Source organism: Meriones unguiculatus, chromosome 7 (assembly GCF_030254825.1).
Source record: "Meriones unguiculatus strain TT.TT164.6M chromosome 7, Bangor_MerUng_6.1, whole genome shotgun sequence".
In the NCBI taxonomy this organism is placed as follows: Eukaryota; Metazoa; Chordata; class Mammalia; order Rodentia; family Muridae; genus Meriones; species Meriones unguiculatus.
In genome coordinates this window covers 2,816,382-2,829,137 of record NC_083355.1, presented here as the reverse complement: position 1 = coordinate 2,829,137, position 12,756 = coordinate 2,816,382, and the positions used below count along the sequence as shown (strand labels likewise).

The 12,756-nt window shown below is 48.6% G+C and overlaps 1 protein-coding gene across 3 annotated transcripts in view; it reads left to right on the top strand.

The window, feature by feature from the left end:
- Window positions 1-12,756, top strand: part of Rptor (regulatory associated protein of MTOR complex 1) — a 285,695-nt gene that overhangs the window by 220,596 nt on the left and 52,343 nt on the right. For all 3 annotated transcript variants that reach the window (XM_021639555.2, XM_060386278.1, XM_021639564.2), the window contains 3 exons: window positions 8,505-8,579; window positions 11,350-11,415; window positions 11,766-11,957. In XM_021639555.2, the coding sequence (XP_021495230.1) occupies window positions 8,505-8,579; window positions 11,350-11,415; window positions 11,766-11,957 (333 nt within the window). The remainder of the gene's footprint in view (window positions 1-8,504; window positions 8,580-11,349; window positions 11,416-11,765; window positions 11,958-12,756) is intronic.

Below are 12,756 nucleotides of genomic sequence, written 5' to 3'. Positions count from 1 at the left end.
TGTGGTGTGTGTGAGTGGGCTTAGGGTGGGGAGTTCATTCTTTATGTGGACATTTTATTACTTACTTTTCTGTTGTGTGATTTTTTTTTTTTCATTCAAACAACCAGGCTTCTTTTATAAATGGGTTTGGAGTAGATTTAGTTTTATACTTCTGAGTTTTAGTCTCCCTGCTCTGTAAGGAAGCCATGTTCCTGGAGGCTGCCTTCAAGGGGTCATCTCATAGCTCTAACTGGGCAGAATGGAAATGGTCACCCTCTTTGTCATGGTGGACAGGAGTCAAGAAAATGCTGCCAGGAAAAAAAAAAAAAAAAACAATAAATGTTTTCTCCCCACCACCACCACCTCTGCCACCTCACTCATGTGATTTCATTGCTTTGAGGGTCTATCAAGATTCAAGGATAGGTTGTAGTCTGCAGGAAACCAGGGAAGGGAAGTGTTAGGGCCTCTGTTTGCAGAGACCTTTGTTTTGTGCAAGCCAGTCAGCAAGGCTGTGTAGATGGGTTCTGGCGTGGTCTCACTGTCGGGGAAAGGTTCCTTCTCAGCAGTGGTCTCGAGTGCTGTGCGTGAGCCCCTGGTGTTTCTCCCCGGCACAGGGACACGTCATGAGCAGCACGTCACAGGCCCCGTGTGGTCAGGGTGGGCCATCTCAGGGGTCATGACAAATTGTGGGATGGACTACTTGTCCTGTGAGTGTAGCCAAGAAGGTGGGAAGTACAAATGGCCAACCCACACTGTGCAGTCAGTCAGAGTCTGCAGAAAGGAGCACTTTTCTGGTCTGGACTGAGATGCTCCATGCCCATCCCCCACAGGGGAGACTGAGTAGCAGCAAACAAAGCTACAGGAGTCCAGAAGTGGAGCAGGGACTGGGAACAGCAAGCTGGGATCTCCATTGGATGAAGGAAGAGGACAAGGTGAATGTCTTTCTTCAAAAGAGGTGCAGTTGTCACCTCTGACCTCCTCAGGCTATTGTCACCAGCTATGAATAATCTTAATCTCTGGTGAGATGGCCCAGTGGGCCAAGGTGCTTCTTGCACAAACTTCAACCTGAGTTTAATCTCTGAAATCCACATAAAGGTAGAGTGACAGAACCAACTCTACAGTGTTGACCTCTGACCCCCATAGGTATGCCACAGCACGTATGCCCACACGTACATCATACATGCATGCAATAATAATAAATAAATAAATAAAGAGAGAGCTAGGAATGCCTTTAATCCCAGTACTCAAAAGATGGAAGGACACCAACTCTTGAGTTTGAGGCCAGCCTGGTCTGTGTAATGAGTTCCAGGCCAAACAGGGCTACACAGCAAGACTCTGTCTTAAAAGAGAAGGACTATGATCTCAGCTAGGTTGGAGAGACCTGTGTGACAAGCTCTGTGGGACCCTCAGGTACAGGGTCAGGCCTGTACCACAGAAGTCATTCAAGGCCTGGAGCTAAGTTCTAGGAAGCAAGTGACTTCCAGCCCCAGTTCTTTACATCTAGGAAACCCAAAGGGTCTATTAATACTAATAAAAGAACTTAGCGATGTAGAAATCCTGATACAGAAGCCGAAGTAACAACAGCTAGAAGATTAGAAGGGAAGAGCAGCCTGTGTGCGGTAGGGCCATAAATCCAGGAATAATCTAACCTGAGGTGGGGAAAGCTGCCACAAACTACACCTTAAAACATTCCTGAGAGACATAAAGTCAACTCCAGCAAATAAAAACATCCCTGCTCTCTTAGAGAAGGGTTCGGTGTCATAAACACGTCAATGTTCTCTCCCTTAATTTATAACTTTAATATAATCCTAGTAAAATTACCAACGGGCTTTTTTTCTGCAACTAGACTCACACGTTCTCAGTGTCACGTGGAGAAATAAGTGAGAAGAGGCAGGGAATCCTGGCTAGGAAGAAGAGAGACAGAAATCCTGTCCTCCTAGATACGGCAGGTAGCCGGGAAGCGTCAGGGAGGAGGGGCAGGTTGCACCAGGCCTCACACGGGACCAGGAGCACTGCAGAAGCAGCCCCTATGGATGCTGTGAATGGTAGTTGCAGGTCTTCAGCTGTGGTGGGAGGAAGGCCAGGATGCTGCTCTAGTTTAGATTTTGAGTGACTCCCAAAGCCACTGGGAAAGGCCTGGAACCAGCAGAAAGTCTTGCGAGACTGTAACTGGTGGAGCTGGTGGGAGCTCTGCGGTTATTCCGGGTGCAGGGCAGATGGAAGCCCCTTCCCTCTCTTCTCTCTCTGCTTCCTTGCTGCCATGAGGTAAGCAGCTTCCCCACCTTGATGCAAAGCCTCACAATAGGCTCAGACGCAAGAGGACTAAACCATCATCTAGCATAAACGTTTTGTTTTGTTTTTTGAAACAAGGTCTTTCTATATAGCTCTGGCTGTCCTAGGCCTCACTGTCTAGACCATGCTGGCCTTGAACTCACAGAGATCCTCCTGAAACACCCAGCCCACTTTTACTTTTTTTTTTCTTTTTTCCACTTTTCCTTCTTTTAAATTGAATATATAAGCTATTTTATCACAGAGACAGAAAGCTGACAGAGACTAATTGCACACTTTGAACAATAGAATTTAGGTTAAAGCGATAACTTCTTCTTTGAATGAGTGAAAAAAGGAATGAATAAATGAATAAAAGCATTTGAAGAGAAACCAGGTAAATTCAGTTATAACCTGGGCTGATTGAGCTTTTTAAACTGCAATTTTAAATTTAAATGTTTTTGGAAAGAAATTTACTTGACTATAAATAAATCTTATATAGGGAAATATTTAAAATTATGCAACACGTAAAAACAAATGGTCTCCCTCATGTGTAAAGGATTCCTACAAACAAAAAAAATCCCACCAACAATTCAGTTAACTAGTGGTCAAACTGAAAGCAGTAGTTCACTAAAAGGTTGGCATAGGGTTTGAAGAGGCGGCTTGGTGATTTTGAGCACCTGTTGCCATTACAAGGCTCTGAGTTCAGTTCCTAGAACTCTGACAGAAACTCTCAGCCATCTGTAACTTCAGTTCCGGGGGACCTGACGCCCTCTTCTGGCCTTCTCAAGCACTGCACACATGTGGTGCACAAACGTGAAGGAGGCAAACTCCCATTCATAAAATAAATCTTAAAAAATCTTACAAAAGAAAGGTTGGTGCAAGTGGTTCTTGACAGTGTGAGGTTGCTTTTGTCCTAAGGACACAGTGAGGCTGGTGCTGTGAGGGCTGCAGAGATATCAGGAACTATGAAAAGAGCAAGGAGTCCTCCATGAGAAAAATAAGGGTGTGGGATCAGATCACCACACTACATACTGTGGAAATGCTTGAAACAGCGAGAGACAGCCCAGCTGTGCTGCTAGCAGCCTGAGGAAGGAGCCCTGAAGGGACTTCCACGCAGGTAAAGCCAGTCCCTGACTTGGCCACAGAAAAGGGATTACAGGGTGAGCCAGTTTGGAGCAGAGCTGGGCTTATTCAGAAGACATTTTAACATGTATTCAAGTACCAGCTTAATATGCAGAAAGGCACTCGGGGAAAAGACATGTTTGGAGAGTCCTACCTATGTGTCTCAGTCACAGCTCAAAGGTTTGCTAAGAAGCCTTCTTTTCCTTGCTTTTGTTTTGATAAATGAGACAGTACATGGCTTTAGAGGCCTTGGACAGGATTTCAGTCTGACAAGATAAGGCAGAGGTCACAAGATTGCACCAGAGGGTAAAGATGGAGCTTTGGTTGTAAACGGGGTTTCTCTGAGGCTCCCAGAACACTGCAGATATCCAGCTGAGAAGGGAGAAGTCCATATAAGCTCAGCCTCCAGCAGCGTCCCTTCCCATTTTAACATTCCTACAAGTGCCTCTATAGCAGGAACATTGTCCTGTGTCAGCAACTTGAACAGCAAATGCTTCGAACTACGCAGAGTTCTTGATACCTGACTGGCAGGGGCTTCCACCAGTGCCCCTTTCTCTTCCCACAATTCCATAATTTTTCTTGTCTTTCTATTCTGCATCGTAGAGCAGTAAAAATTTTAGAAAAAAAGAAAAAAAAAAAGCAAGACCCAGGCCCTTCTTCAAAGGGTGGCCCACTCACATGGGTGGCCCAGTAGCAGTGCTGTTTGCAAACTGCAGCCACAGCTGTACAGTCAGACTTGGGGATTATTCACGTTTGCCTTCTCCCTACCTTCCTTTGTTCTGTCTGGTTTCCTGAAGTCCTGCATGGGGCTTGTAGTGGGTTTCATTGTGGCAGAGACAGTCCACCAAGAAAACCTCATTTTCCTGTTCTTTTTCTCTCCCCCTCCTTCGTCCTCTAGCTTAATTATGTCATTATTGTTCCTGATCTTGGGGAGGCATTGCCTAGCAGAATCTTGCCTTCCAGAGTGCAGCCATGGCCAATGCTGCACCTCCTCCACTGAACCTGTATTTCCACAAAGCGTGACCTGTCACTGGTTTTTCTGCTCTCCAACTCGGTGAGGCTGCTGGCCTAGGACTGGTACAGAGAAAGCAGGTCAAGGGAACTGCATCTCCCTCAGCAAGTGGAGCTGCTGGGGGCAGGGCGCTCTCCATGCAGTGGAACCAGTATACACATGACACCTGTGAGCATGGCAATGAAAGCAGATGTGTGAAGAGCAGCCAAAACTACTGCTCTGCAGTAGCCTGACAAGCTCGTCAAAACAGAAATCTTTTAATATATGCCTCGTACTCGGCAGACTCCGCTTTTGAAGGCTTATTAAAGTGATCATTTCAGATCTTCTGACTTGGGAGGCTCACGCTCAGAATTAGTAGGATATGAATTAAGGACAGTTTATTACTCTCAGGTGAATTGCGCTTAAGGAGCTTCCAGTAAATGTTTGGGCTTTGATTTGACTTGTCAGAGCTCTGATTTGAAAACAAAGGTAGCTTTCATCCTGAGCTGCTGCAGACATGGGCAGTCTGCAACCCTGGGGTGGCAGGGGTGCAGGGGGTGTCATGGGCAGGCTGTGGCTCTGAGGGCGAGTACTTTATGACAGGTTGAGGCTTCTGGCTTGTTTGTTAGCTGCCTCAACTAAAGCCTGGAACTCTGTGACTTGTGTGGCTGCGTGAGCAGGCCCTGGGGTCAGAAGCCTGCGATCTGAGCCAACCGTCTCCACCTTGTCTAATTACACCTTACAGAGCCAGGCCAGCATCCACCTGATGAGCTGGCTCGGCACCTTCACCATCCCTCCAGGAGGCATTTTTCTGGGCCCCTGACCCAGGACGGGCCATGCAGAGTGCTCACACTGAGCACCCAGCAGAGCTCATGCAGTAGCCACCTGCCTCTGAGAAGGGCTCAGGACCTGCTCTAGAAAGTCAGGAGGGTCCTTATGTCCCATGCTGGGTTCCTTGAGGGTCTCTGAGCCTCGGGCAGAGCTTTTGGGAGCAGGTGAGAAGGTGGCAGGCACATCAGCCTAGGTGCTGGACCCAGAAGGCCTTAGCATTTGTCTCCACAGTACCCGTCATTCATGGGTCACATGACTTTTTACACTATTCCATCTTTGTGCCACTCAAGCACCAAGTTGTAAGCCTAAACTAGAAGGATGGAGAACCTGACCTTGAGCCATTGCATCTTTCCTTTCCTCCTCCTGACACCTCCCACAGCATCATCTTCAACTTCTGAATGCCTAAAGCAAGATCCTGAAGAACCAGAACTTTGAAATATGTCCCCCAGATCAGCCTAATGGAAGGTAGGAGCAATCAGAGCAGAGGCCATGTTCTCCCCAGTTCCACAGCTGCCATGCCTCATGCTATGAACAGCTGGGCCAAGGCCTCAATCTTACCCTATTCACTTTGAGAGCTTCGTACCACCACTGCCTGTGTGATGTCAGCTCTGATCTGGCTCCAGGTTTCTGTGCTCACCTTCTTCCTGAATGGCTCTACCTGTGTCTCTGTCTCCAGTGTGCTCCCCTCTGCACACCCACCTTTTCAGGGAGTAATGTGAGTAGTAAGCACCCCTGCCCTTCCATCTCCTTTAGTGCTTTCTCGTGTCCCTGGGACTGCCTCATCCTCCTGTGCTACACTTGCTTCCCACCTCTGCTCCCAGCCATAAGATAACCGGGATTTGTTGCTTTTTATACTGCTGTGATAAAATACATGACTAAGGCAAGGTATGGAAGGAAGGATCAATTTATTTGCACTCAAGTTCAAAAGGCACAGTCCATGTGGCAGGTTGTCATGGCAGCAGGATCATGAGGCTGAGGCAGCTGCTTATACTGCAGGAGGACTCAGAGAAGGGTGAATGCTACTGCTCAGCTCATGTGCTTTGTCTATAGTCAGGGCCCGTCCGTGGAATGATGCCATATGTTAGGGAAGGGTCTTCTGTCTCCTGTACAGCTAGATCCTGTCAAGTTAGATCCTGTCAATATTAAAAGTGCTGCTGACAGCTGACCGTGGACCTGGGATCAAGCTGCACTGTCCCTTGTTCTCAGCTTCTGCTGACTTTCAGTGCCTCCTAGCACCTGGTCACCTGCCTCTTTCTACCCCAAGTTCTAGGACTGGGGTCCTGAACATGTTTCTCTTCTATTCCTTCTTCCTCTCCATCTTGCCCTTCTCCCCTTCTCCTTCTTGGTTCTCCAGAAAGTATAGCCCCCTCGCAACCCTCCAGCTCCCTGTAACTCCTCCAGTGTTGCCAGCACATGTGCGTGGTATACCACAGCTGTCCACTCAGTTACCCCCGCAGCAGCTGAGAGCAGGGCTTGACTGACAACATCACTGGAGCACACTGGTATACTGCGTGGCAGGCCCTCCAGTGTGTGGCATGTGATGACCACACAGATGGCACTGTGTTCATAGCAAGGAGCAGTTGAGGTAGAAAGGGCTGCATCTCTGGGGTCCTCTAGCATTTACACTGGACCCGGAATCCTGCAGCTCTTCCTTTGCTTAGGAATGGGGTCTATAGGAGGCTCCCACTAGAGTGCAGTATGGCCTGAATCCAGACAAAATCCCCAAGAGCTTTAGGAGGTACCCACACTACAGAAACCGTAGAGCTGTCAAGCATCCTCATATGGAAAGCAAGAGGAGGGGAGCCTGAGAGGACGCAGGAAGCGGGCAACCAAGAAGGAAGGAAAAAAGGCAAGTAAGCAGGCAGGCAAGTGCAAGAGGCAGCCTGACCATGAACCTGCAAGGAAGGGAGGAATCTGGGATGGGGGAAAGGGCCCATGAAGAAGTAGGGGAATCTAAAAAAATAAAAAACATCTGTGAGCAAAAATGAAGAGCCTAAAAGACACCAAGAGCATGAGAGAAAAGGAGCTTGAGAAAAAGTGGGACTCTTGAGGGGAGCTGGGAATGTGAAAAGGGGGAAGTCTGAAACTGGCTGAAGGAGCCTGACTGTGTTTTCAACCCGTAGAGCCACAACCTGTGCCCACGTTTAGGTCCAACCACCCACCCTTAGAAAGCCAGCAGTGCACACCTTTAATCTCAGCACTTGGGAGACAGAGGCAGAGGATCTCTGCGAGTTCTAGGCCAGCCTGGCCTACAGCTCAACTTCCAGGAAAGCCAGAAAAACACAGAGAAACCCTGTCCCAACCACCCCTCCCCAAAAAGCCAAGTTAAAAGTTGAAAGCAGAAAACAATTTTTCAATGTGGCCACATTGAGAAAAGAAACAACAAAAAAGAAAAATACAGAAAACTTCCTCCCAACATACACCCCATTCCATCTTAAGGTTCCAGAAGTGAGATTAAAGTTGAAATAGAAGGCAAAGGATTTGCACATCTAGGCAGTAGCAGTCAAGGTGTGGTCCCACCCTCTGTTGGCCATCATTATTTGGCTTTTAGTCTCAGCCTGTAATGTGGTCTGTGTGAAATCTCTGGAAGACAGTACTTCCTCTGGCTGTTGCCTTTTACTTCTTACAGCATGAGATTCGCAGGGAAGTTCCTATTTGGGGGGTTCCAGCTGTCAGATTGAGAGACACACGCATCTCTTTAGAATATCTTCATTTCTGGGTCTAGAGAGTTGACTCAGTGGTTAAGAGCACTTGCTCTTGCAGAGGTGCGGTACCTACACGATGGTTCACAGCCATCTATACCTCCAGTCCCAGGGCATCCAGTGCCCTCTTCTGACCTCAGGCAACAAGCACATATGTGTTTCACATTCATACATACATACAATCAATATGCAAGCAAACATAAGCAAACACTCTTATATATCAAAATAATAAAATAAACAAAAGATATCAAAGTATCTTTCTTTCTGCCAGGTGGTAAACCTGGGCAGAAGCTGGGAGCCTGAGAGGAAGGCATCTGGCCTGAGTACAGAAGGGAGAGCCAGGGTGGAGAGCATGGTCCCTAAACCAGCCACCAGCAGCCTACTAACCAAAGCTTTTAGAGGAGTGGTGCCTTTTTTTTTTTTTTTTTTGAGAATTAGGATTCCAGCCTTTTTCCCATGGGCAAGATCCAGACCTATTTCCTAAGCGAGAACTGGACTTTGGAGAAAAGATGCATAGAAGTGAAGTTTGCGTGCTCTAGCCTCCTAAGAAGGCATTACACAGCCTGCCCGTTCCTGCACTCATGGCCTCTCTTCTCTGCTTTTTTCTGCAGTCGTGCCAGGCTGACCTCGTGAAGGACAACGGTCACAAGTACTTCCTTTCTGTCTTGGCAGACCCATACATGCCTGTAAGGACTGACCACACTTCTCTCTCAGGCAGCGCGGGATTGTCTCCACTGGCACACTAGGGTTGCTAGTCCTCGCTGGGGGCAAGGTAGAGAGGTGCCTGCAGTTACAGTGGGTCACCACTTACCGCCCACACGGCTCCATTTCCCCTGTCTCCATATGCCAGCCAGCCAGCTGCTGTTGCACGCCTCTGCCTAAGCAAGGCGTCTCCGTTACCGACAGCCTGCACCCTCGGCAGACAGACAGATGGATGAGTACTTGAGTGTCTACAGTATGGTGCCCAGAGTGCCTTGAAGGTCCCTTAACAGAACAAAACGTTGGCATGCTTTACTGAAGAAAGGAAAACATTGTTTCAAAGTTTGACCTTCGTACATATTTTTTTATTATATTGTTTTTGAAAATTAGATGAATATAGGGTATGTGGTAGTTTTCTCATATTTTATTATCAGTTTCTTTAGTCTTTCCCTCCCTGCAGCTGCTATGCATTAGTAATGCAAACAGAACAGCCATGCTTTCATATGGCTTACAGTGTCAGAATACTCAAGTACAGCAGCATAGTTACTGAGATGGTGACTATAAGAGGAACTTTTATATGTAAATTCTTCCTCTGGCTGTTTGTTTTTTTGTTTGTTTTAAATGAAATGATATGATTTTTAAAGAGAAAGGAAAGAACAAAGCTGCTAGCAAAGTTCTAAGCAGGGCTGGTACATGATGGGTAAATGATACTTATGTGCTTTACCTAAGTGATATTGATACACTGTCATAGGCAGCTTAGTGTATAGTTTATTCACATTTTGAAGATAAGCCCTTGTCTTTCCTTCAGAAGTAAGAATACAGATTAAGGAAAGCGAACCCTCTAAACTGGCTGACCCAGCCTGGGCAGCCACACCCTCACTGCTCAGATCTCAGAGAAGGGAAGAGTCCCATGGGGCCTGGCGGGCAGCAGTCATTGCCACCACCGTGACTTCAGAACACTCTGCCTTACACAGACTCTGTATAGGACCTGTTGCCCTGTGTAGGCAGCACTGCCAAGAGAGACAGCCCTGCTCATACCAGGAGCCCGCAGGCTGTGCCTATCCCTCTTAGAACTAGCAGGACTTGTCTTGCTTTTGAGGAACTGACCATCTGTGAGATGTGCAGAGAAAGAAGAGACTACTGAGCAAAGACCTCAGCCTGCAGCACTCACAGGACAGGGCCAGAGTCTGCACTGCCCTTGGGTGAGACACAGCAGGAAAACTGCTGTGGAAACCACATCTGGTTCTGAAGTTCATGGTCCAAAGGTGCAAATACAAAGCCTTCCTTCAGAGTCCCTATGTTAGGGCCAGAAGACACAGCCCTGCCCTCAGGTTGTTGTTGAGTACTCCAAAGGGAAGGAGGCCACTGCATCAACACACAAGAGACCTAGCACTCTCTGAGAAGAGCCAAGGGGGCTCCACAAATGTCTGAGACACATTCAGACAGGACATTGAGGACTGGTGGATGAAGGCAGTTTGGTTTAATCATGCCAGTCAACCACTATTTTCTTTAGAAACGCATTTCTGCCTGCTGTAAGAAAATAAATCTACTTTTTACCTATCCTTAAAAATGATAACTATTTTAAACAGACAAATCTTGGAGGAGGAGGGAATATGAACTCCAAGCTACAGTGGAGGAAGACACCACCCTCCTCTCCCCCAGTTTAACCTCAGGCGGTGATGACGCAGCCAGGTAGAAGTTACTCACTGAGCATGGCCCAGGGCGGCCGCTTCAGTGACAGTGTTCCAGAGCACTGCAAGTGGAGAGGCAGCAGCTGAACAGACCATAGCTGCAGCTTAGAGAACTGAAGAAAGACATGTACAGTGAACCCTGGAACAACTCAAAATTACTTCACAGAAACACAGCAGACTCCAAGTAACAAGTATCAGAAGTGTGAAGAAGCTTCCCAAAGCAAGCGGATCACAGGAAGGGCAGACGGCAGCTGCAGTGGTGGCTCATCACAGCGATGGCACAGGGTGATGGGCAGTTTCCTGCCACATGATGCTGCTACTCAGAGGGCACGGTGCGGACATTTTATGACAAAGAAGGATGGCTGGGCTCTTCCCCAAAGTGAAGACGGTGACTGCACTCTGTGCAGACGGCTCAGTGGACATCACCATCGGGAGGCGCGAAGAGCAAGGGTGATGGCCAAGATGCTGGTGACGGCAAGACAGAAAATTGTTTATTAGGAGGCTTAGGGGTAAGAAGGAATTTTGGGTCAGTGGAACCCTAAGAACCAGGCATTAGTCCCCCGGGGTATAGGATGAAACTGTTGATGTGCACGTAGAAAGCCATGAGATAGCCATGGTGCACGTGAGACACCATGAAGCCGTCATCATCTGTGTTGGGTTTCCAAACACAGAGAAGAGGAAATTCATATGAAGTAGAAGACCGGAACTGAAGCCGAGTTAAGAGTGCTACATTCGTCTCACTACCAGTGTGCTTGACTAGGGCACAGGTTTACTGAGAGCGGCACAGAGGGGAAAGCATGGAAGTTGGGCCTGGCAGAGCAATTAATACCAACACTTTGTCTGCCCAGGACAGAGGACAGTGGAGCAACCTGGGCATGTTCTGTGGCATTAGCACTAAGGGAGCATCGGTCTGTGCCCCATACCTTTAAGAGAGCCTCAGCAAGAAGGTGTTACACGCTGCTTTCATTACATGTGAGACAAGTGGTGAAGGCAAAAGGTGCACAGTGCCTTGAGAAAGGTGAGTCTGCTGTGGAGGTGCACAGCCATGGTGCCTTTTGTCTTGCAGGCTGAACATAGGACCATGACTGCCTTCATTCTCGCTGTCATCGTCAACAACTATACCACAGGGCAAGTGAGTATCACAGCAGCTCCAGCCACCTAAGCCCTCCAGGGATGGCAGAAAGGTGACTTGCCTCAGATAGATTCTAGGGCAGGGCTGCAGCTCAGGCCATAACTGCAGAGGGAGCTGCCACTCAGGTGGTCTGTGGAGCCTTCAGATCACGGCAGCAGGCAGGGCTGGGGGTGTTCTCCGCAGAAGGCCAGGCCTTCTTTAGTTCGCCATTGAAGGACAAGTCTCAGTTGGCAGGATTTACAGTGAGCAGATGTAGTATAGCGTGGTTGAGCAAGGCAGCTGTCGCCTCGTAAGGCCCCAGCCCTCGGTCTGAGGGCAGAGGACCACTTACCTTTGCCCTGCCTGTCTAGGAAGCCTGCCTGCAGGGGAACCTGATTGCCATCTGTCTGGAGCAGCTCAGTGACCCTCACCCCTTGCTGCGACAGTGGGTGGCCATTTGCCTGGGAAGGATCTGGCAGAATTTCGATTCTGCGAGGTGGTGTGGAGTGAGAGATAGCGCCCACGAAAAGCTCTACAGCCTCCTCTCCGACCCCATCCCTGAGGTGAGTTGTCCTTGCAGAGGCAGCTTCTGTGTTGGGACAGAGTGGTTGTGGGTGCTGTACACCCGCAGTCCCCCCAGGACTTGCTCTGAGGAGGTCATGTGGGACTAGTGCACAGAAGCCTGCCCACCCTTGAGCATGGCTGTGCATCCACAACCTCTAGAGCCGTGCACGGATCCCAAGATGGCTACTGCGTCACAGCTCGGCCGTTGACTCACACCCTGCCGACTCTGCGCACTAGGGCAGCTGCAAGCTGGCACAGCACTGGCTGGGTCTAAGAAGCGTGAACCACTCTGTACTGTGCATCCTGGGGTCGGGGCCACAGCCAGGGCCTTGTGCGCGTTTGGTACAGACCGGAGGTGGTGGGCACGCCTGTGGCCTGTGTGTCTAACCTGGTACACCTGCTAAAAGCACAAGCTGTGTGTGTGCGAGCACACGTGTGTGCGTGCATGTGCGTGTGTGCATGTGTGTTCCCATGATTGTCTGAAGTCCAGTACTCCTTCCTGGGAGGTGAGACACTGCAGGCTCAGATGACATCCCGCATCACTAGAATGCTTATCACCTAGACTACAACATTATTTTTTGAAGCAGGAAGACCCAGGTATAGACTGTTTGGATCTCAGTGAGAATAGAAGTGATTTTCAGAAGTGATTACTGTGCTTTAGTTAGTAAGCTAAGGGTCCAGGTAGAAAGTGCAGTCCTGGCTGTAGCTTACTGGGCAATTCCGAATTGCCTGGTGTGCATATCACATCAGACCTAGGCTAACTACTTGAGAAATCAGAGCCATCTGTCCCCAAACATG